Raw genomic sequence first — 25159 nt, 5'->3', positions numbered from 1 at the left:
TTTTTCTCTTCTAACTACTAAAGAAAAAAATCAGAAAAGTTTTAATTTTTTAGGTATCTGTGAAAGTAGCTAATTCTGGATATTGAAATAAGACAGGCTATCAGCTTCAGCAGGACGACTGGAGAGCTTGTGCCATTCTCCTAAATCCTTTTGCTGTTGAATAGACTCCCTGGTTTCCACCTATTGGAGAACCAAAAGGAAAGATCTGAGTTTCTGAGACGACACTGCAAGACCACAGGCACAGGCACCTAGGCAACAGTCACCAGGGTAACCGGTTCACAGGAAGCCATGTGTTCTCGGCCAGCTCGGTGTGGGCTTATTGTGTTTCTTAGCCTGACCATCCCACGATAAGATAAGATCACTTTATTAGCCATATACAATTTCTTGCATTAGGAATTCATCTTTTCTCATACCCCAGCTTGCTCTCCATGAGACACACAGACAGGGAGAGAAGCTGGGGGTCAGAGCACAGGGTCAGCCATTGAACAGCACCCCTGGAGCAGCTGGGGTTAAGGGCCTTGCTCAGGGGCCCAACAGAGTAGGATTCCTCTGTCAGCCACAGGATTTGAACCAGCAACCTTCTAGCCACAGGCGCAGATCCTCAGCCACAGTGCCACCGCTCCACTCCCGTGTACAGTCAGCTCACGACACAGCCTTCTCCACCCATAGCCCTTCCTGACTACTCCATTACTAGATTTTGTAGCAACCAGCTCCTTATTTACTGAATTGAAAGGAGCATAATCTATATAGCAATATGATAGACCCCCACCATTAAGTGTTTTAAGGGATCTGAACACATAAAAACTCACAATGGACACTGCAGAAATTCCAAGAGGCTTTATTACACAGATCTTCTCTGTTCTACAACCAATACACCCCCTCAGAGCCTCCCCCAGGCTGTTGTCTCCCGACCACCAACTAAACTCTTTATATACCACACATTCCACTGATAACACTTCCAAAGCCTTTGCCAATTATCTAATTAATGAGATAATTAATTCAACAATATGTGTCTATTTACACATAATGGAGAGTGTTACTGGCCTCTAGTGGCAGGTCACAGACTGTCCTTCCACTACAAGGAGCCGGTTGTATCAGATTACTGAAATGGAAAAGTCGCACGCTGTGCACTGTGCAGCCCTGATATAACCAATCACAGCGGTGATGTTTAAGCTGTAAGGCGCAGTCTGCACTTCCAATGAGTGCATTGGATGAGGTCCTGTTTGCATTCAGAAACTGGTTCTCCAGTTTCATCACCTATATATGGGGTTACAGTTAATGGTGCTGTAGGGGTAAAACACTCAAAAGTAGAAGACCCCTAAATTAAATTGTGCCTCTTACTAGACGCCTCCACTGCTGGTGGGCAAACACACTGCTCAAAGTCTTGAAATCTAATTACACTGTGATCATAACTTAAACACTGACTGTTGGGATGCATCTTAGCCGAGGAAACCACTGCAGAACCTGGAATGAGATGTTGCAGTATTGAGAAGAAAACAGCTGGTCTAAAGAGCCAAACAAACACGAATGAGCAGTTTGCGATATTTATTGAGAGACGTGGGGCTGGTCTGTGTGGACGCAGTCGTGTCAGGTGAAGTCCTTCGAGACCGCCTCCACGAAGTTAGGCGCTGACATCAGGATGCCAATGGTGCAGAGGATGGTGAAGACAGAGAAGGCCATGAGGCACAGACGGTCAATCACAGAGGCCGCAAACTTCCACTCGCTGCAGATGGACCCATCCTCGTCCTGAGCCCGGAACCGCCCGGAGATGTAGCGCACCTCCTCCAGGATCTTGGCCAGCTCGTGCTCCACGCCGTGAGCGCCGGGCAGGAGCAGGTCCTCTTCGGCCACGCCCAGCCCCGGCTCCGCTGCGGCGCCATAGCGCGCGCCCTCCAGCCCGCGGGTGCCCAGGTACGCCAGGCCGCCGTTGGCGCCGAGCTCCACGCTGCAGACGCTGCCGCGCTGCTGGGAGTGGTGACAAGCCGACCGGACCTTCTCCTCCCCCGGCCGCCTCATGCGCAGGAACCAGGCGCACCAGTTCAGCAGGATGGTGCGTGTCTGTGGGGGAGAGACCGAGGTTTCTTTTCACAGACAGCTAGAGCAATCTGGTCAGATAAAACCACTGAACGAACATAATGTAATCTGGGGAATGGTGCCACCACAGTTATACTGCGCAGTGAAAATTAGGATTGGTACATTTTAAGATTAAGAAGATAATTCTAGATTCATAACTCCAGAAAACTGTAAACTCATTATTCTAGATGAAACTTCAGTACTCAGTTTATGCATTCAATTACATTAATTACCCAAATGAGACTAATTACAGATGGCTTGTGAAGAAACCAGCAGCCTTCTTAGAATTCTTAACCCACCTGACAGAAGTTTCTGACCGTTGTGAAAACAAAGGAACATAAAATCTTACATTGAAAATGACCAAGCTCTTCTGAAAAGGTGTACCACCTGCAGACGTCTCTGTCACAGTGAACATTTAATAGACTCCACTTCTTCCTGTAGCTCAGTTCACCTGACATTAGTCTGCTTCCAGTATGTGCCAGTTTTACCACAATTAATTAGTAACTTTGGTTTAAGATTTCTGCTGGTGCTACTGGGTGATTTTTAAATCTTGCATTTAAGAAACTATAACCCTTGTTTCATTTTAAATAAAGATAGATTATGATTTGAATTCCAGTGTAACGGGATTAAGATATACAGTGCCTTGCGAAAGTATTCGGCCCCCTTGAACTTTTCAACCTTTTGCCACATTTCAGGCTTCAAACATAAAGATATAATTTTTTTATTTTATGTGAAGAATCACCAACAAGTGGGACACAATTGTGAAGTGGAACGAAATCTATTGGATTTTTGAAACTTTTTTAACTAATAAAAAAATGAAAAGTGGGGCGTGCAAAATTATTCGGCCCCCTTGCGTTAATACTTTGTAGAGCCACCTTTTGCTGCGATTACAGCTGCAAGTCGCTTGGGGTATGTCTCTATCAGTTTTGCACATCGAGAGACTGAAATTCTTGCCCATTCTTCCTTGCAAAACAGCTCGAGCTCAGTGAGGTTGGATGGAGAGCGTTTGTGAACAGCAGTTTTCAGCTCTTTCCACAGATTCTCGATTGGATTCAGGTCTGGACTTTGACTTGGCCATTCAAACACCTGGATACGTTTATTTGTGAACCATTCCTTTGTAGATTTTGCTGTATGTTTGGGATCATTGTCTTGTTGGAAGATAAATCTCCGTCCCAGTTTCAGGTCTTTTGCAGACTCCAACAGGTTTTCATCCAGAATGGTCCTGTATTTGGCTGCATCCATCTTCCCCTCAATTTTAACCATCTTCCCTGTCCCTGCTGAAGAAAAGCAGGCCCAAACCATGATGCTGCCACCACCATGTTTGACAGTGGGGATGGTGTGTTGAGGGTGATGAGCTGTGTTGCTTTTACGCCAAACATATCGTTTTGCATTGTGGCCAAAAAGTTCGATTTTGGTTTCATCTGACCAGAGCACCTTCTTCCACATGTTTGGGGTGTCTCCCAGGTGGCTTGTGGCAAACTTTAGACGAGACTTTTTATGGATATCTTTGAGAAATGGCTTTCTTCTTGCCACTCTTCCATAAAGGCCAGATTTGTGCAGTGTAAGACTGATTGTTGTCCTATGGACAGACTCTCCCACCTCAGCTGTAGTTCTCTGCAGTTCATCCAGAGTGATCATGGGCCTCTTGGCTGCATCTCTGATCAGTCTTCTCCTTGTCTGAGCTGAAAGTTTAGAGGGACGGCCAGGTCTTGGTAGATTTGCAGTGGTCTGATACTCCTTCCATTTCAAGATGATCGCTTGCACAGTGCTCCTTGGGATGTTTGAAGCTTGGGAAATCTTTTTGTATCCAAATCCGGCTTTAAACTTCTCCACAACAGTATTACGGACCTGCCTGGTGTGTTCCTTGGTCTTCATGATGCTCTCTGCACTTTCAACAGAACCTTGAGACTATCACAGAGCAGGTGCATTTATACAGAGACTTGATTACACACAGGTGGATTCTATTTATCACCATCAGTCATTTAGGACAACATTGGATCATTCAGAGATCCTCGCTGAACTTCTGGAGTGAGTTTGCTGCACTGAAAGTAAAGGGGCCGAATAATTTTGCACACCCCACTTTTCATTTTTTTATTAGTTAAAAAAGTTTCAAAAATCCAATAGATTTCGTTCCACTTCACAATTGTGTCCCACTTGTTGGTGATTCTTCACATAAAATAAAAAATTTATATCTTTATGTTTGAAGCCTGAAATGTGGCAAAAGGTTGAAAAGTTCAAGGGGGCGAATACTTTCGCAAGGCACTGTAACCCTAGATTTAATCTAGTGTAATAGTTAATCATGTTAGTAAAACTGGGCAGCTTTTCTCAGTGTCATTAGCAATTAAAAAAGATGCTAGCCTATACACATATATTATGAAAATTCCACAGCTGAAATGTTGTGTCTCTTTTCTTTTCCTTTCATCATAAAAGGATAAACCTTTAATACAACTTTACCTGTTTCTCTGCAGCCTATGTGTGCTGATGCAGCTCCCTGCTCGAACTTCTTCAGCATATAAACTCACTAAACATGGCAAATAATTCTCCTGGTGAAAAATATATTTCTAGCATTTTTCTGTGTCCCTAGATTCTGGTTGCAGAATGTAGAGACAGCAAGCAATGTAGGGACAGTTGGAAGTAACATTGGGGTTAAATGTGCTCTGTTTATTTCTTTTTAATATTAAAGTAGTATTAAAATATCACTTGTAAATGGGATGAGCAGCAAGGTTTTTTATGTACAGTATTATTGCCCAGTATGAATAGGACAGCAGAAGAGAAATGATGGTCACTCACGAATGTGATATTCCCCATGCGTGCTGGTGTGTGTGCTTCCACTGCATGTGGGTTATGTGTTCGCTGCTGTTTGTGTTCTTGGTAGAGCACTAGCCAGAGGTTTGAAGGGTTTTAGGTTTTACTGTTGAGTAACTATGCAAAGCGCCCCAGTGAAAAAGCTCAGTCCTGGCAGAAAGGTGGTCTGGCAGTCACCACTGCAGCCTCTCAGCTCGACGCCCCACCTCAGTTGGGTCTTGTGCCTGATGTTGTTTTTATATCATCCATGATCGGTGTTTGAACCGCAGCGCGTCACTCCTTACAGAAACGCCATGAGCATTCCACATTCTTACCCATTTTGGCATCTTGCCTCCATCAGGGTCATGGTGATGGAATTGTAAGACCCAGACAGTGACAATTACAGACAGTCCGACAATGATCATTGTGCTCGCAAAATACTGAGCTGCAAGAGAGAAAAGGGTTTGTTAAGAGGTGAAATGAACAGACTACACAGTTATAATAATAATAATAGTAATAATTCCTTACACTTATATAGCGCTTTTCTGGACACTCCACTCAAAGCGCTTTACAGGTAATGGGTACTCCCCTGCACACACACCAGTGTGCAGCCCCACCTGGATGATGCGACGGCAGCCATAGTGCGCCAGAACGCTCCCCACACACCAGCTCTCAGTGGGGAGGAGAGCAGAGTGATGAAGCCAATTCATAGATGGGGATTATTAGGAGGCCATGATTGGTAAGGGGCAATGGGAAATTTGGCCAGGACGCCGGGGTTACACCCCTATTCTTTTCATGAAACGCCCTGGGATTTTTAATGACCCCAGTGAGTCAGGACCTCGGTTTTATGTCTCATCTGAAGGACGAGTTGTACACAGTTGAATACTTCTTAATAATTTAATGTGATGCTGTTTAGTATCCCAAAAAAACTAGAATACTTTCTTTAGGGCCATTTCACTGTTATCTACCTAATCGTTGAAAATCACATAAAACACTTTACAGAATCTGCAAAGTCCCTTCTGTTGTGCTTTATGTCACAGACTCTCTCTTTTTACTGTCTCTTTTTACTGATATTCCCATTAAGTTATGTAGGTATTTCACATGTAGTATAATGTGGGTAAGGAATGTATTTCTGCTGCTGAATTGATTTGCCATCCTCTTTGAATATCAGTTCAAGGAAGACTGCGTTGTTGGTGGTATGTGAACAACAGGGTGTTCTGGGTCTCTGGCAGTGATATTCATGATTTGGCACACAGTACACAAAACAAACACCTCCAGTTAGAGATCTCTCTCTTGCCAGCAACAGCACATGTGGCAAAACATAGGTCAGCTGGAATAAAAACATTTTCTGATTAAATTCACAATCATAATTAAATGTGCCATCAGCTGCGGCAAGGACTGAGGGTCATGTCACAGAGCTGCAGTTTGACATCTGTTCTCAGTGTGTTCTCAGGGACCTTCTGATGTAGGATCTGCTGCCTGTGTGTGTCTCAGTACTCTGTTCTTAGTGTGTTCTCAGGGACCTGCTGATGTGATGTAGGAACTGCTGCCTGTCAGTGTCTCAGTACTCTGTTCTCAGTGTGTTCTCAGGGACCTGCTGGTGTAGGATCTGCTGCCTGTCAGTGTCTCAGTACTCTGTTCTCAGTGTGTTCTCAGGGACCTCTTGAAGTAGGAACTGCTGCCTGTCAGTGTCTCAGTACTCTGTTCTCAGTGTGTTCTCAGGGACCTGCTGATATAGGATCTGCTGCCTGTCACTGTCTCAGTACTCTGTTCTAAGTGTGTTCTCAGGGACCTGCTGATGTAGGAACTGTTGCCTGTGAGAACAGTACTCTGTTCTCAGTGTGTCCTCAGGGAACATGGGGCCCATTAGAGGCTTACTTGAATAGCACCAAGGGACACAAAAATATTGTAAGACAATTTTTGAGAGAATTAAAAAAACATAAGTAAAGCTGTCCATCAAAGGTGGGAGGGGTGGTGGTAAGAGAAAATAAATCTGCCTCTTCCATTCTTTGACATGTTTAGTGTTGTAGTTGATTTGTACTCAGCCCTTTAAAGAGTACTTTAATATAGGAAAACTGCCATTCAGAATGACTTATAATGTGTGACATTTATTTTCTGCTCCATTCGGAAGGCTGTCTAACATGAGTGTGTTGCTGTTTTCATGGAGCAGAGCCACCTCCTCCTCCACAGGGGAATCACTGAATATCTATCTGACACAAGAAATCGTCTCCCACAGCCAGACTTTCAGTCTCACGTGGTCTTTAAGCGTACGGAATGTATGAGATTAGAGTTCCTAACTTGTAAAATCATCTGAGGTACTGCATTAACGTTTAGTGTAGATATCGCAATAGCATCCAGTGAAATGATTATAAATGTTCTTGGATATTAAAAGCTTACCTATTAAAGGAACAGAGTCTGATGTTGCAGGCATAATCTCTGCGACCAGCAGCATGAAGACAGTGAGCGACAGCAGAACTGTGATCCCTGCAGCAAGAAGGCCGTAAACCACACATTAACTACGCCAATTCAACCATTACGAACATTTGGTCCATTAGTCTTGTGCAGATGCATGTATTAAATTACCCAGAAAGAAGTAATTAAGCTTTTTCTTGGCATAAGAAAGTGAAACAGAATTTAAAACATAACATGAAATTAACGTTTCTACTGCCAAGAGGAGGTTATTTTTTATTTACATCGTACTGCATTTCCATCAGTTAAATTAACTCTTTCCATTTACTTCTTTAATGATGAAAAACTGCCCCCTCCGCCTGTCGGTGTTTGTTGTATTCCTACACCGAGGAAGACGCCAACCACGTCTCTGCCGTTTTCAAGACGTTTCCATATTTTTGTCTTTGTATTCTATTCTTTAATTCCTTGTATTAAAATTAAATTAAACCTCATAACATACCCAGACTTACATCTTTACATTCAGGCTGCGTTGCTCTTGCTTAGAGTTTGAGCTGTTCTGCGTAGAGACAGCACACACAACACAACACGCCTGGTCTTTACACAAACCCATTTACTCCTGGACCGGGGTCAGCTATTAAACCTGGAACTTGTGCAGCGGTTCAGTCCTTCCCAAGTGCAACAAGTACAGTATATCCTCATAAAAGGCAGCAACGGGTATAGCTCTCAAACACGTACAGTAATTGTAATGTGAGAAATCTTGGACCATCTTTCTTGGAGAAATGATCAAATCTGAACAAATCCATCGATCGTGTTCTTGCAGTGCAGGTCTGTATGGTCTTGGAAGGCTGCTCTCTGACTTCACACAGATGTTTTGGCACAGATCTGAGCTCTCAGTAGACTAGTGCAAGAGGGTCCCTGCATCTGTGAGCACTGACAGTGACAAATGCCTAGAACATTTTACAAAGTTGTAATAACTGATAGCAGTGAGCACCGCCTGTACCCTCTGGGGTAAACAAGGCGTTTCGTCCCCAACACTTTGGGATGACGTTAGTTTCAGTCACAGCCTTCCTGTAGACAGATTAGATCTAAGGAAATAGAGAGGGAAGGAGCCCCTGAACCACTGCACCTCTCCCTGTGCTGAGACACTTGTGTAGCACGTGAGGGCCTGGTCGTGCACTGGCTGACTGCGGCCAGGAGATCTGCAGCCAAGCCGGAGGTGGGGCTGGCTCTGGGGCACGTCACTGGGGTCGCGCCTCTCCTCCAGTCAACGCCGAGCCTCTGGGCAGAAGACCAGCGGCTTGATGGAGCGGCCTGTGCACACTTCACCTCCTGCCCACGTGGGTGCAGGGGTCCTGGCTGCGAGGCGAGGTGTGAAAACACAGCTGGCGGTACCAGACAGGGTGGGCCTGGAACAATTATAAATGAGGAAGGACCTGAAGTCTGCCTCATTGAAGGTTATTTTACATCATTTAAGTGTAATAAGTGTATTAAGACAATTTAAGCCTTATCCTACCGAATTGCATGGAGGTCACGCCTCTGCAGTAAACTGAAAGCACTTTCCTTGCAGCTGGGGAGCAGGCACACAGTGTCCGAGTGAGAAGGTGCTGGGCCGCACTGTGCCAGAGGTGAGACCGAAGAGATGCTAACAAAAGCAACTGGTTTAAGCAAGTAAAGCCGAATAGATTTGATGGCAACTGTCCTATTGAGCGGAATGTTTTAGAACAATGTATTTATTAAAGGTAGGAAATATTATTTTTGTTTTTGCCGGGTTGCAATTTTACGGTTGCAATTCACATGCAACAAAATTATTCACATAATCGTAAATTAATTGTGTGGGGTTTACACTGAAAAACTACATTTGAATACAATACCGTATGAATGTGTTTGCTGTATTTGAAATCAACATTTTTCACCCTGAATTAATCAGACTAGGAAATGTTTAAGCACGGCAATGCGATGAGGCATTTTAGATTAGATCTATAATGCTTAATTATTTAAATAACTGGAGTTGCAAATCACTAGCCTGCTCATGTATATGCACTGTTTACGCATATGTAGTCAATATGATAATAACTGAAAAACTCCAGATAATATCATATACAGTACAGGCAGGTGGCTTACAGTATATACTATACAGGTATGTAACATAATGCAACGTGGTAAGCACAATTAGTTTAGCATATTTTCATTTTCAATGGGTAAAAATCAGAAATTGAGCCGTTTCAGTTCCAGGTAAAATAATTTAATCCCAGTGGGAAGCTTGTGCCTGTGAAAGAGGGCACAAACGATGACTGTTCTGTTACTGAATACAGCAGAGTTTCACTCTCTCATGCAGATATAACAGGTTGACTCGCTTTGTAAATCACATGTGTGCCCATACAACAAGGAGCCTACCCCCCCATGTCATAATTCCATTTTAGCTGCCGGTACTATGTTTAGATGTATTTTAAGGAATGTTAATATACCAATGTTTACATTACAGAGCAGAGCGGTGCCTGGAACTGGAAGGTTGCCAGTTCAAATCCCACAGCCCGCAGAGGAATCCTACCCCTGAGCAAGGCCCTTCACCCCAACTGCTCCAGGTGTGCTATGCAATGGCTGACACTGTGCTCTGACCCCAAGCTTCTCTGTGTGCCTGTCTCATGGAGAGCAAGCTGGGGTATGCAAAAAGAAATTGTATAGGGCTAATAAAGCAACATTATTATTACCATCCATTTAATCTATCCTCACAAGTGCTACCACTCACTGACCTCCTTAAGAAGTCAGCTAGGACTTAGAAATTTGTCACTTATGAGGCAGCAGCTCACCCAGCGAGATCTTTTCCCCCGAGTCTGCAGGCAGCAGGAAGACCAGCAGAGCCAGCGTGGAGATCAGGACGCAGGGGATGAGCAGGTTCAGGCCGTAGTACAGAGTGCGCCGGCGCATGACCACTGTGAACGTCACGTCTGGGTACGGCTCCTCACAGCACTCGTAGAACCTCTCATTCCGGCGCCCCTGGACACCTGCGGTTCAAAGACATTGCAAAGACTGCACCACATGACCAAAAAGGCACGGGAGTGGACTGTAAGGGCACGACAGCGGACTGTAAGAGCACAAGAGAGTGGACTGTAAGAGCAGCTGAGAGCGGACTGTAAGAGCACGAGAGACTGGACCGTAAGAGCACGAGAGAGCGCACTGTAAGAGCACGAGAGAGCGCACTGTAAGAGCACGAGAGAGTGGACTGTAAGAGCAGCTGAGAGTGGACTGTAAGAGCACGAGAGAGCGCACTGTAAGAGCACAAGAGAGTGGACCGTAAGAGCATGAGAGAGCGCACTGTAAGAGCACGAGAGAGCGCACTGTAAGAGCACGAGAGCGGAGTGTAAGATCATGAGAGAGTGGACTGTAAGAGCAGCTGAGAGCGCACTGTAAGAGCACAAGAGAGCGCACTCTAAGAGCACGAGAGAGCGGACTGTAAGAGCAGCTGAGAGTGGACTGTAAGACCACGAGAGACTGGACTGTAAGAGCTAGAGAGTGGACTGTAAAAACATGCACAGGTGAGAAGTGTCTTGGCTTCGGCAAAGGAGCCACTGTCCATTTCATGTAAGTTTATATACAGTAAACTGTATATGTTAACAATTAAAGACAACACATTTAAATGAAAACTTTAATAGTACATACTGTAGATATAACCGGTCAACTTCATGTCCCCCTAAATATAACACGTATTTGTTTTGTGGCCTTACCCACAAGGTCCCATTCTCCATTGGGAATATATTCAGATGTGTCAGCTTCCAGCATCTGCAAATCAAGGGACCAGCCACCATAGGTCCAGGAGCCAAACTTGAGATCACACCTTTGCACATCAAAGGGAAACCATCTTACGTCTATGTAACAGGTGCTCTTGAAGATTCCTAGAAAGGAGAGAAAAATACAGTAGGAAGAGACTGACTCCAGTTTGGCTGCTGCTCAATACTCCTTTTCTACTGCCTGTTTCTGATTCTCTTCCCTCGGCACAGGCTACCCTTCTCTTCTCTGTCCGACCCCTTCTTGATCTCCCTGCTATTCTCCCATCAACACTTGCATTTCAGGTAATACTCAGGCCTGGTTCTCCTCCTGCTTTGCCGATTGCATATATCAGAACTCCTGGTGAAGTTTGCTGTCTGCTCCTTACTTTCTCTCCACAGGTGTTCCCCAGGGTTCTGTCCCAGGTCCTCTATAGTTCTGTCTTGACACACACTCCCTGGGTCATGTCCTTTCTTCCCACACAGTTCTGTATCATGCAGATGATGGTCAGGTCTTCCTTTCATGTCCTCACATTGAGACTCAGGTCTCCTGCAGTATCTTCGTTTCTCAAGCTACAGTTATTGTGCTGCACAGCTTACTCCATGCTGGCATGTTTTGCACTGTTGCCACTGGAGTGTGAAAATGATTGTATAGATTCTCTGGACTTGTCTCACAGACAGGCCACCTTCAATTGTACTGATAGCAATACAGGTGTGTATGGTTGTAACTTTTTTCTTTTCCTGCATTAATTAAAATTTTAAGCACTTCTCATTACAATCGGATTGTAAAATAATGTACATAATGCTTGCCGTCAAATAAGTTAGAAAAATTACAACAAACTGTTGTTGAACATCAGATGAATTTAGTATTCATGTTATTTCACTTCTTTTATACTTTTAAAATATATGCACTAATGTCTACATGAAAGGTATTTGCCATGTCACCTTCTAATTTTTTTTAATATCATAATTAAAAACATTACTCAGCTTAAATATCTGCGGCTGATTTGTTATGCATAGAAATCAGATGGAACATCCTTAACAAATCTAGGGTGATATGTTTGTTCACTTAAGTTTCCTTATTAAAAACTTGACACATGTCCTGTTCTCACAAGACCCTGTGACCTTCCTCTCCTGCAAGTAATGATTGTGAGGAATGAGGGTTCGATTTACTTCGATTTACCTGGTGGGATGTACTGGCAGTATCCTGTGGAATTCACAAGCACATTGGTGTGAAAGGTTGCATCAAATCTCTCATCAGCACTGCGAGGAACATATCAGCTGTTAGTGTCAATGTTTTATTTCCCAATAAAGTTCAGATTGGCAGATTAAATGGAAAACATGAGAGAGCTGTTTAAATAATGACCGTTACTGCTTTGGTTAAAGCGCTATAAATCTTTAAATTTGTTGGACCACAAAATAAATAACACTTACTTTAGTGTCAATAAAATGTTTATGTAAGGGTGTGCACTGAGCTGCAAATTGCTGAATGAGGAAAAGGGCAGCTTCAGCTGTTTCGTATTCATCAGAAAATAAAGTCAGCCACATTATCCATCCCTAGGGGAGAAAATTAAATGAATCGCTCCAGGTGACTGGATAATATCCACGTTCGTCTTCCCTAAAGTACATTACCCATAACACATAAATTAAATCAAGCCAAATGACACAGACCCATTTAAATGTATTTGCCATGCACTCTTCTATATTTTTAGTTTTTCAAACTGTACAGAACTTTATACAGGCCAGCACATAGGAAATAGAAATAACCAATATTATGTCTATGATAAATTTAATGTTTATATTTTCCACTTTTGAAAATGAACAAAATGAGATTAAGAATATATATACTATTCTATTTTCATGTCGTTTAATTCATTTTAATATATAATTTGTTGTTGTTGTTGTTGTTGTTGTTGTTGTTGTAGGTAGAACTAGACTCCAGATTATTTTTATCGTCTTATTGTTTTATTAGTTTTGCAGTGTTTATTCCTCTCTCTCTTCTAATTGATTCTAATTCCAATGTAGTTCCGATTTATGGCTGTAACTGTATTCTTGTTTTTTGCTTTCTCTTGATCTATTTAAAGATTGTATATAGCCTTTTTTCTTTTTCCTACTACTTATCGGTATGTTATATGATTTCGTCCATTGTTATCTTTGACCTAGACTTGTTTATTTTTGGTATGGATTTGGTCTGGCTCTGTAGTAAATGTGTTTTTGAAACAGAGCCATCCACTCTTTCCAGATGTCATATCTAATTTATCTTAATCTGTTTATCTCATACTCTCTCATTCCCTCAAAGTCTGCTTCTCTAAATCCATAAACCACACTGCCTGTCAAGCACACACTGTCAAGCTTTGAATTTCACTTAAAAAGGATTGTACCGTGGATGAATTATTTTAGTTATTCTCTTGCCTCTGTCTTTGCACTCTGTTCTGAATACTTGGAAAGATCAGATCGGTGCAGGGATTTTCCCTTGTTGGTTCTCTGACAAGTTGAGTAAGAAGGCAGTCATTTACCTTTACAATCATTTCACTTTATGCACAGGAACTCAAGAAAGGATAGACATGAGAAGAGGCCCTCTGGCCCATTTGCTCCCAGTGGTTGTTAGTAGCTAATTGATTCATGAATCTCCTCCAGCTTGTCTTTTATTTTTGATCTGTGTATTGGAACATATGTATAACTTATGAATTTGCCTTCTTGGCCCTTTTGCTTTTCTTTGTGTTTTGCCCGATTATCTAACCTCTTCACTAACTCTCAGCCTTCCAGTCCAGACTGTTTTATGCTTCAGCCCCGGGACATATCTAATAAAGATTTTCTCTAATTGAATTTCCTGCCTTTTAGATGCAACAATTCTAAATTATCCTTCAATGCGACTCTTCAATGTGATTTAGCTGTAGAATGGATAGATCAAAATAGAATATAGATCATTCTCCTTTAATTTTGTTGAAAATTAAAACCCAGCACCCCAAAAAATCTAGGCACCTTGTCGTTTCTACCAAATCCTACATGTGGCCTGCTCTGACCCACTACATCCTAAAAACACCATGTGGGGTTCTAGACCCAGGGCGGTGTGACTCGTTGTTCTAGACCCAGGACAGTGTGGCTTTCTGTTCTAGACCCAGGACAGTGCATGAACGAGGAGTAGCAGTGTACCAGGCATTCTGATCTGCTCCTGTAGTGCCTGGCCTCTTGTGCCTTCAGTGGACACTTTCTGCAGCAACAGGTATGCAATCAAGCTATTGACTATCTGCTGTATTACATTTCTCTGGCAGCCAATTCTGGGAAGGTTTCAAAACACCTCACAGCTGGGTTTTTTATTTTGTGTCCCCCTGGTGGATATAAGGAGGACTGAAAGAAGACATATTGATTCATCTTTCAATAAATCTAACTAAGGGAAGTAACCTACCTATTATAGAGGAGAACATCTGGCTTCCATATCTGCTCATCAGGGAACCTAACGTTCTTCACCCCTGGATAGTCAGAAGCATTCCACTGAAGGTAGAAGTCATTCCAGTACTGGAATGAGAAGGAAAATAGATGAGTTGTCAGGAATTCCATCAATTATCTGGTATGAGGAGAGGTTTTCTCCCATGATGGACGACCCTGTCCATGCAGATGTTGGCAAACCAGGCCTTCAGTCAGGTGCTGCCAAAAACTGTCGAGCTTGAAAGTCTTGTCGCAATTTCTACAAGCATCCTGTGCACTGTCATATCAACTACGGATCTGCAAGGACTCTGGGTCTGCATCCATACAGTTTACAGACAATTTCTAAAGTACCAGTAAGAAATTAGTAAGAAATTATATTATCCATTACTCAATATAACTTGCACAAAACCTGATTTGCTTGCTTGACTGTACTAATGCAGAATGCCTGTCAATCAGATCAGGAAATAAACAATCAGCAGCAGGAGTAGGAACAAGTCCTAATGAGAGAGCGTTGGGCTGCAATAGGGCTCACTGCCTGTCAATCATATTAAGAGAACCAATCTGTGAGGAAGTAATCTGCTGCTGGCATAGTATTTTATTTTCTGCATGCATTAGTCTATGTGACGGCTTTGCTTTTCTTCTGCTTTCTCAGAGATTATGATTGACAGTATGTCATCACGTCGGTAACTTTAATTTTCCAGACAGAATTTTAGATTGCTTTAAAGCTGTTTGCTGGGTCAATGTGTTATTGAAGCCCTGATTTCTGCCCAGTCAGGATCATTCCACAAGCTAGAGAGAGGACTAGCCCCCTTATCAGCTCTCATCTGCTGAGGTTATAGGTGAGACATTTCTTTTGATGCTCAGTTTACAACTTGTGCTTATTTCTATATTGATCCTTGGAGGATACAATATATTGATTACTGTATATTGCTTTCATTAATTAACTCATCATTGACCTTAATATTTAGAAACAAGTGGCAATGCTGCCCCTGGGAGACCACAGATTGAGGTGATTAAAGACCACAGTTGCGTGTATAACGTGTGGAAGATGATGTAAATTATCTACCATAAGTCTGTTTTTTCTGAAGCATGTTTGATCGGGGTCTGCTAATTTATTCACGAAGCTGCAGTGTGAGCACTTTGGCTGTCAGGAGTTTGTGTCGGGGTATATATCACTTCCAGCTCTCAGTGTGAAGCTTCTCAGTTCCACAGGGTGTAATGTAGCTATACTGGCTACATTATAGCCAGTATAATGGCTATTATACATATAATATTATATATATATTTGTATATAACTTACATATAATAATAATTCCTTACACTTATATAGCACTTTTCTGGACATTCCACTCAAAGCTCTTTACAAGTAATGGGGATCCCCTCCACCACCACCAGTGTGCTGCCCCACCTGGATGATGCGCTAGTCTGCTCCCCACACACCAGCTCTCAGTGGGGAGGAGAGCAGAGTGATGAAGCCAGTTCAGAGACGGGGGTTATTAGGAGGCCATGATTGGTAAAAGCCGGGGGAAATTAGTTTTAATTAGAACAATTTATATAATTGTCCTAGTGCCTAAATTGCAGACAAATTTGAAAGAATGTTGCTTTATTTCAACTTTCATATAAAGTACCTGGCCTGCTTTCAGCTGTGAGGGATGTAAATCCTAGAAGTGAAGAGAGAAAACTGGGCTCCTGTGAGGCTGATCCAGACAGGCTGAGCCCGGTGGCCCAGGCCGCCCGACAGTGAGAGGAGCTGAGCCCAGCCAGCCAGCCAGTCAGTCATAGCTGCAAAGCCTGTTCCACATGAGGCTGTAGAAAATCTAACTTGCAAGAATGCCACTGTTTGAAAACACCTCAGAAAGCCACGTGATCAGGCACTGGCAGCTGCAGGCCAGAACCGAGGCTGTAACAGGGCACAGGTCTCTCTGGGCTCACGCACAGGGTGCAAGACACAACCCACTGGCCACAGAAAGAACTTCTAATAAACGACTTACCAGCTGTAACCATATGTTTGTTGTAAAAACTTGATTTTTTTCATCCTGTAACACATAAAGACAAATTTTCAAAAGCAGTGGCTAAGAACATCAGAATCACAAAACATATAAGCCCTAAAAAATACCTGAGGAGAAACTACCTCATGACACACAGAGAGAAGATAGTTTTGCACTTTTCTGAGCACTGCTGCAGCTAAACTAAATCATCCAGTAACACCATCCCACTTCCGACACCCAGTTCCAGAAATCAGCCTTTATTTCTCACAGTGCTGGTTTCACACTCATAATCATTAATAGGTTAAGAATGGTGCGAGTATGCTTGTGATTAATCACAGAGGTGTTTCAGTATCTGAACACCAGAATTATGTCATCTCAAGCCGGAAGGTCAGGCAGGCTGGAGCTGTCTCCCTGCCCTGTCTCCCTGTCCTGTCTTCCTATCCAGCAGGCTGGCCTGTCTCTCTGTCCTTTCTCCCTGTCCAGCAGGCTGGCCTGTCTCCCTGTCCTGTCTTCCTATCCAGCAGGCTGGCCTGTCTCTCTGTCCTTTCTCCCTGTCCTGTCTTCCTGTCCAGTGGGCTGGCCTGTCTCCCTGTCTTGTCTCCCTGTATGGTGGGCTGGCCTGCCTCCAGAAACACCAGCAGGACACAGGAAAGAGGCCCCAAGGACACACAGAAATTTAGAGGGAGTAGATTTAGGACAGAGATCAGAAGAAACTTTATTATATGAAGGACTGTATGGATCTGTTATTGAAGAGGGTTCTTCAGGATCCTTCAGGAATGGTTGGAAGAAATCCATGGATTTATGACCTGCTAGCAACCAAATGATGATGAGGATAGGCCAAACGCTTTTCTTCTTACTGCAGAGGCAACTTCTGTTTGAAAATGAAACACTCCCTCCCACAGGCCTGTGGTAATTAAGACTTCCAATTAGTACATCTTAGTTTGACACCAATCTTAATGCCCAGACATACTGCTGTGGGTCCTAGGAAATAAACGCATTTTCTAAAAGCTCTTAAATTGTAAGTACCAGCTCCACAACTCCACCTTGTGGTGACACATGGAAAAGAGGCACAGACTAAACGGTCTCCACTGGCTTTTTGGAAACTGGAATCTGTTGAATTAGACTTATTTAATAAAGTACACTTTATGAGATTAAAATAAAATTGATCTCAATCTTCTAATGGGATGATAACATGTCTAGATAATAATTCACTACTTCCTTACAAGGAACAGTCCTACAAGAAGCTGGACATAGTGTCCAGTTTTCCCAAAACTGAGTTTTGACACAGGTCTACATCCGAAATAGTGACAGTATCTCCCGTATTGCTCCAATTCTTGTGCATTGCATCATTTTATTTTCTTCAGCATTTAACCTTCTATTTAAGGTTTTAAAAAACTATTTCCACCTGGTAATCATAAAATACAAAAATGATAAAACGGGAAATATATACATGCTTTGTGCCTAAACATAGCACATGTTTCTCATCACACCACAGCTGTCAGCCTCTCCTAGTGAATCCTCAGGGAGCTGTGGGTTGTGCAGAAACAAAACTCTAACGGCCTATTTTATGCGAGGACATCTCTAATGCTCTTTAAACAGATTAGCGTTGTTTGGGTGGAATAGCTCATGAGTACAGATGAATCAAAAGGTTCAATTATGCACAGATATAGGGCCCCCGTGTCCTCATTGACACTGGAGCACGCCTGCTTTCATCCTTCCAGTGACTCAGCATGTACAGGATATTCCTGAAAGCTGGATGAGTATGAACTCACCACATCCATGATCTGCATGAGGCTGAGGCTGAAGTACACTGTGAGGGGATGGGAGTCATTGGACACAGGCCTCTCCAGCGGGTTATAATTCTTCATCAGGTCTTTGTACAGCTTCCTCTGAAACTCCCCTTGCAGAGAGACTGGGGGAGAGAGGGAAGACTGGAGTCATCGTCTAGCCCTGTCCGTGCAGGAATCCAGCAACCTCTCTGGGAGCGCTGTACTGCTGCAGCAGACAACCTCAGGCTCTGGTTTAACACCAGAATCAGAATCTTATTTGACTTCCATTGGGACTTTACTGAGCCATCAATAGTGCATGTTAGGACCAATAGAAAAGATTTCAACATTGCCATACACTCACATCAATGCAACCAGTTACTGATCCTCATATCACCTGTTTTTATCAGCTATTAGAGTCTGTCTCTCAATTACTAGAACAGAAAACCATCACTGAAGCTCCCAGCCATCCCCGCCACAAACTGTTCTCCCCTCTACTCTCTGGCAAGCAGTGTTAAAGAAAGGACCACTAGGCTCAAGAACAGCTTCTAACCCACCCTCAGCAGCTCACTGCAGGGCCTTAATACACATCTGCACTACGCACTTTTCACATAGTCTACCAGTTGTCTTTGGTCTCACTACTACATATTTATTTATTTTTCCACATCATATTTATTGTTCCTGTTGTCTACAGTGTGTGGTGTTGTCTGTTGCAGTGTGTATGTCCCTAGAGATCAGCACGATTAAGAATTCCAATGTACGTGTACATTTGGCAATAAACTACTCTAAATGAGACATTGCTTTCATTCACATGCTCTATATCGAATTGCCTCTCTAGCGGCCTCTAGTGGTGCCCTGCTGCAAAATGCACTCCAGACCGAACTGGGGAAGATGTGGTTTCCAGCAATGGTTCCCAGTTCTGCTCTGGCTGCCCACACAGCTGGGGGTATTGTTCCTGCAGAGCCCCTGGTTACACATTAAACCCTTCATTGACTTAATAACAATAAGTCTTGTTTGAGCTGTTAGTTCCCAGCTCTGACACATGTTGGAGCTTTAACTGCTGTATTTTGTAATTGAAATAAAATCCCAGACTTGTCACTAGAAACAAAATGCAAATATTCCAGGGAAGAAACTTCTCTGATCAATGAAGGTTCCACCTAATGAAGGTGGGCTGGAATGAAGACCAGCAGGTGTGGGGCACCAGACCAGACCTGGGACCCAGCGGCTTACTGATCACAGTTCTGCACTCAACTACTGTACCGGACACCTGCTAACAGCTGCTTAGGTCCCTGTGAATAATACCTGTTTGTAATGCATTTATTACAGTAAAAAAACGTTCCTGTGTCATGAATCAATGGCGTTACTGCGTCTTACAATACTATAGGATCAGGGTATTTCTTACTTTTGCCAAAATCACTGGTCATTTCAATGGCGCTGTGTTCATTTATCTTCAAAGCACACATCACAATACCTCTGGTCCTTCCTGTCTGCTCCTCTACAGTACCTTCATAAAACCAGCTCCCTAATTGATATAGTTACCCTGATAATTATCAGTTAAAACAGTCCTGTAATGCAGTGAACTCTAAGGGCTACAAGTTAAACAGCCCTGCATTAGAAGATACAGCCTGGTACCAACAGAGGTACATCAATACATTCATCACAATATTCTACTGACCTCCACTGTTCCACTGCCATGAGCTACAGTGTCTCAGAGGCTTACAATACCGCAGTAAACACAGTTTTGCAGGGTTAGATAACCTTATAATAACTTACACTTACATTATATAGCACTTTTTCTGCACACTCCACTCAAAGCATTTAACAGGTGATGGGGACTCCCCTCCACCACCACTAGCCATAGTGCGCCAGTCCGCTCCCCACACAGCAGCTCTCAGAGGGGAGGAGAGCAGAGTGATGAAGCCAGTTCAGAGACAGGGACTATTAGGAGGTCATGAATGGTAGAGGTCAGGGGGAATGTCGGCCAGGACACTGGGGTAAAAAAACCCTACCCTTTTCAAAGAGTGCCCTGTGATGTTAATGACCAAGGAGAGTCACTACATCAGTTTTAAGTCTCATCCGAAGGACGGAGCCATTTTTACTGATTCCTTGCCTGGTTATCAGCATGGGGTTTCCCTCCATTAATATCGGAAAGTATTGTTCGAAAAGTTCACTTACAGGTAATGGCCTAAATGCTGAATGAGAGTAAATCACCATTTTTAGGCGGTGAAATTCAAGTTTTCAAATGTTCAGCTCTTAATTCTCGCTATGCTTCTGTTTCCCTTTTGTGGAACTGAGACAAGCAGTTTTTAGTATTTTAATTTTCCTGCATATTCCTGCTGGAAGATGTACATCATAATGGCCGTGTCAAGTGCATCTCCAGTGTTCCTGTGCCGGCTCCCATTCCGGCACCGGTGATAGAGAGGACACCAGGCGGCTCGGAGATTCACAGACGCGCAGTCTGTCATCGCTTCTCTCCGATTGCTGTTACGAGATTCTGGAATTCCCTGAGATCTCCCAGCCCCAGAAGCCTGTGGTTAACTTGCCATTCCATGTAGATGCATTGCTTAGGTTTCCTACTGTAATAGAAATAAAAGATAACTACTAAGATGACCGCTCGGCTTTTCAAGTTAAGATATTGCCATACCTTTGATTCGTACCCCCAGTATTGACTGACTGACTCAGCGCTGTTAACTCAATCCTTACAGCTCATGTCGCTGCTCCACTCGCTGGGCTCTTATTCCGACTGCCAGAAGTGCGTTTAGTATAGTCGCTTTATTCGCGAGCCCTCGCTCCTTATGCAGCGGAGAATTGCGCGATAAAAACTAAGTGTGACTCTCTAACGGAGCCCTTATCCTTCCGAAAGACAAACTTGCTAAAGAGATCACTGAGAAACAACCCCGCTGTGACAGGGCGAGTATCGGCACACCAGAGAACCAGGCAGCTCCAGAGTTTGAGCGGTCGACAGCCCAAATATTTTAATGAATAAGATGCATGAGGAAAGCAAGCAAGAGGTACAGTAAGAAGGAAGCAGCCACGCCCTACCGTCCAGCCAGCACGCCAGGCAGGTGAGGTGCAGGAGCATGCCCCAGGTCCCCATGCTCGGAGCGAGTCGGCGTCCCGCGGGCTCTGAGCGCGGACACGTGCTGTGTCTGTCAGTCAGGGCATGCTGCCTCGCGCCGGCTCGCACCTCGAGCTCGCCTCCAGCCAGGAGCGCGCTCCCGGCGGGCCAGGAGGGCCGGGCGCGCCTCTGAGCCCAGGATCCCCGAAGCGCTGCACGGCGGCGCGGTGAGTTTCTTGATTAGCGCGCTGCGTGCTGTCTGAACGTGATCAGACAGCCCCCCGCTCAGCTCCCACCGCACCGAGGTGTGCACTGGACTCCAAAGCGCAGGAGTGTTTGTTCTGAATGATACAATTTCAGATGCATTATGTAATACAGAGTGCACTCTCAATGTTTATTATATCATGCATTTTAATGTAGTTACGATAGATTGAGAACTGTTTTGTAATTACTTTTTTGCTGTCGTACTTCTTGCTCAGTCCTTGATGGGCGATGTAACCAGTGTCCTCTGGCAGGAGGGCGTGTGTGGTCTGTGCGCGCCCTCTTGTGGCCTGTTAGCGCGCTGCGCATCGTGTTTTATTTTGTTGGTGCGAAAGTGCACATTTCTACTAAGTCATTATTTTCAAAGTTCTTGTCCTCATCTCAAATATTGTCTCATTGTCCTATCTCAAATATTTTCTACAGAAATGCTCTAGATTACAGCACCTGTCCGCCCTGGTAGACTGGCCCCGACCGCTGCCGGACGCTTAGCAAGGGCTTCATCAGTGCCGAGAGGGGAGACCTACAAGTTACACCGGGCTTCTGCTGTTAACGGGCGGGATTGGCAAGTAGGAGGCGCTGTTCTCTCCCGAAATAAAGGTCAAGATTTGTGGGGTGAAAAGGTGTAAATATTGTAAATGAGTGCAGTTATTAATTATTGCGAATTCTGTGCTGAACTGTGCGCCAGGATGAGGGGGCTGTCGGTGCTGGACTGTGATCCAGGATGAGGGGGCTGTCGGTGCTGGACTGTGATCCAGGATGAGGGGGCTGTCGGTGCTGGACTGTGCTGTCGGTGCTGGACTGTGATCCAGGATGAGGGGGCTGTCGGTGCTGGACTGTGATCCAGGATGAGGGGGCTGTCGGTGCTGGACTGTGATCCAGGATGAGGGGGCTGTCGGTGCTGGACTGTGCTGTCGGTGCTGGACTGTGCAGCAGGATGAGGGGGCTGTCGGTGCTGGACTGTGATCCAGGATGAGGGGGCTGTCAGTGCTGGACTGTGATCCAGGATGAGGGGGCTGTCAGTGCTGGACTGTGCTGTCGGTGCTGGACTGTAGAGCAGGATGAGGGGGCTGTCGGTGCTGGACTGTGCGGCAGGATGAGGCGGGCTGTCGGTGCCGGACTGTGCTGTCGGTGCTGGACTGTAGAGCAGGATGAGGGGGCTGTCGGTGCTGGACTGTGCGGCAGGATGAGGCGGGCTGTCGGTGCCGGACTGTGCTGTCGGTGCTGGACTGTGCGCCAGGATGAGGGGGCTGTCTGTGCCGGACTGCTGTCGGTGCAGTTCGGAGGGGCAGATCCAAGCCATCCCTGATACACATCCACGCGGGCGCTTTGCGAGTCCTGTAGGAGTTTGTAAACTTTTGTCGTCCAGTTAAACCAACGAAACGAATCTTTCTTTCAAAATGTGTTCATTTATACTTTATTTTCTACGTGAAATACAGTTAAAGATAACATTAATTAAAATAAAAACGATACAAGCCAGGGTTTTTAGGAGTGTAATCATTCAACCCCTAGTAACTACATGCGGTGAGAAAATATGTGATTATTGTTGGAAACTCGTTCACACAGACCCACGCTTGTAAAACATGCGAGTCGCGTTTAGTACCATTCGGCACCACTGTTTGGAATCCACACTCAAAATATCTCGATTTAAATTAGATGATTCACAAATATAACGTTTCTGTTTTCATTTACTTTGTAGTTTATAGTCAAAATCGTATCCGTGTTTGCGAAACAGTAGAGACTAGTGGAGAATGAAATTGTCACAACTCATTTAAAAATCCTGTGAGAAATACTGTAGGTTAATTTTAGAGAGGGGTAAGGATGTGCAAAAATGATCAAGTACTAGATCTTCATGTCATGCAATAACATTTGCAAATATCGCTTATTTGACTGAATTTGGAACTCCTCATTTTGGATCTTAGGTGAGATGGTTTTTTTTTAATATTGGGGCAAGAGTTACAAATAAAGCCATACCGATTATTATTTGATAGGTTTAGTGTCAGTGTGTTCATTTTGGGGTCAAAAATAAAGTAAGACTAATGCACCGTTTTGAAACAGGTCTGACAAGACTAGTTACAATTAAAGTTTTTTTAGAGTCTAAGAAAAACATAACAGTTTTAAAAAAATCATTTCGATAATAATTTCACCTAACATCTTAGTTCTAAATAGTGTAGCTAGTTCCGTAATTTAATGATAAGAACAATTATATATATTATTTTGACCACAAACGAAGTCACGAAGTACAGTATGACCCGGGACTGAGAGCACTGTTCAAGGGCTCGCCGGGCAAGCGGCACAATCAGGCTGGTAACCACAGGCGATCACACGGGGGTTGTGGTGAATTACTCTGGTTAATAAAATTCGTGGTAAAACATTGAAGCCTTCAGCAGACAGAGCACAGGCACAAATGTAGAGAGAGCAGGAAAGAGCACCAGAGAGAGACACCACCATCACCCTCCTCTTCCTCAGAGCTGGTGCCTTGTTCGGATCAGCCTTGGAGACCAGATTCTGGGGGGCAATCTGAACATTTTTGTGTTTGTGTTATTTATTTTAGGAAAATCGGCACATAGTCAAAACGTTTTCTTGTACTTAGTGATGCACGTTTATAAGGAGTCTTATTCCTGTTTGCTGCTGGGTATCCATGTGGTAGGAAGAGGAAATAGCTGAGATTTAGGGTGTATTATTTTACTAGGGTGCGGGCTTTTCGCGTTTTGTTCAAATGTCAGTGTTTTCAGATTACAAGGGTAGAGTTCCGGGTCTCTATTGTAGTTCTCACGCCTCTAAAACGAATGAACTTGTACATATGCGAAACAGACTAAGTGATGCATGTCGTGTAACGTTGTGTAGCCGTCTTAATAATTGTCAAGAAATATCTGTCTCACCCAAGTCTGACCGATGTATTACTCGTCAATTACCAGAACTGTGCTGGAAAAAATAAAGAACTTAAGTGCCATTTCACGCGTGACTCGGACTGCCCCCTCGCCTCGAAATTTTAAAACAATATCAATTCTGATTCAATTTAAAATACGAGGGACTGAAGCATTTAAAAATTATGTTTTTATACTTTAAAACTTAAACATTTTTAGGGCCGGGGACTAACTGCAATTGAAAGATGAATCAGAAGAGTGAAGGTTTTCCACTTCAAACAACAAAGCAGGAAAAAAGAGACGAGCCAGCCAGGAGTCGAACCTAGAATCTTCTGATCCGTAGTCAGACGCGTTATCCATTGCGCCACTGGCCCGCACGCTTTCCCTCTGGAAATGAGCCTTTATAAAACGAAAATCGTGCACTCCTTCGTAAAACACGCGACACAATAAAATCCTAAATACTAAAATGCATGTTCAGTAAACATTGTTAATTTCGCTCCACTGTATTTCGAAATGCCCGAAATAAAAACGAATTACAAACCTGCGGCATGTTGTGAAAGTAACCTGTGCAATACTTGTATGGCGACAGTAATTTGTTGAGTCTGTGAATATATCATCAAGCTCTTACATGTAGTATGTATTTCTTGATGCATTTCAGTTTGATCAATGTGCAGTCGAAACTGAACAAGAGACGCAAGATATCTAGTGCCGATCACGAGCATGCTTGACACTACAGAACGGGCGCGCCCTCGAGCCTCAGGGCTCGACT

General features: G+C 43.9%; 1 protein-coding gene and 1 non-coding gene across 3 annotated transcripts; both read right to left on the bottom strand.

Moving 5' to 3' along the window:
• Positions 1–822: 822 nt before the first annotated feature.
• On the bottom strand, positions 823–21909 carry chrna7a (cholinergic receptor, nicotinic, alpha 7a (neuronal)). Of its 2 annotated transcripts, none has more exons than XM_088641473.1 (10): positions 21250–21909; positions 18214–18353; positions 16445–16489; positions 14434–14543; positions 12211–12290; positions 10989–11156; positions 10074–10268; positions 7255–7341; positions 5193–5302; positions 823–2058 (listed from the first exon to the last, which is right to left on the bottom strand). In XM_088641473.1, exons 1-10 carry the CDS (start codon positions 21302–21304, stop codon positions 1588–1590), a joined length of 1461 nt encoding a protein of 486 aa, XP_088497599.1. In that variant the 5' UTR covers positions 21305–21909; the 3' UTR covers positions 823–1587. The 2 variants fall into 2 exon arrangements, with proteins under 2 accessions (XP_088497599.1, XP_088497600.1); XM_088641474.1 differs by lacking the exon at positions 21250–21909 and adding an exon at positions 20852–21219.
• A 2782-nt stretch (positions 21910–24691) lies between these two features.
• Positions 24692–24764, bottom strand: trnar-acg (transfer RNA arginine (anticodon ACG)). The gene has a single exon. It is a non-coding gene; the product is annotated as a tRNA-Arg (tRNA).
• Between the last annotated feature and the right edge of the window lie 395 nt (positions 24765–25159).

Source organism: Lepisosteus platostomus, chromosome 7, assembly GCF_059453375.1.
Source record: "Lepisosteus platostomus isolate fLepPlt1 chromosome 7, fLepPlt1.hap1, whole genome shotgun sequence".
Classification (NCBI taxonomy): domain Eukaryota; kingdom Metazoa; phylum Chordata; class Actinopteri; order Semionotiformes; family Lepisosteidae; genus Lepisosteus; species Lepisosteus platostomus.
This window is presented reverse-complemented; position numbering and strand designations above follow the sequence as displayed.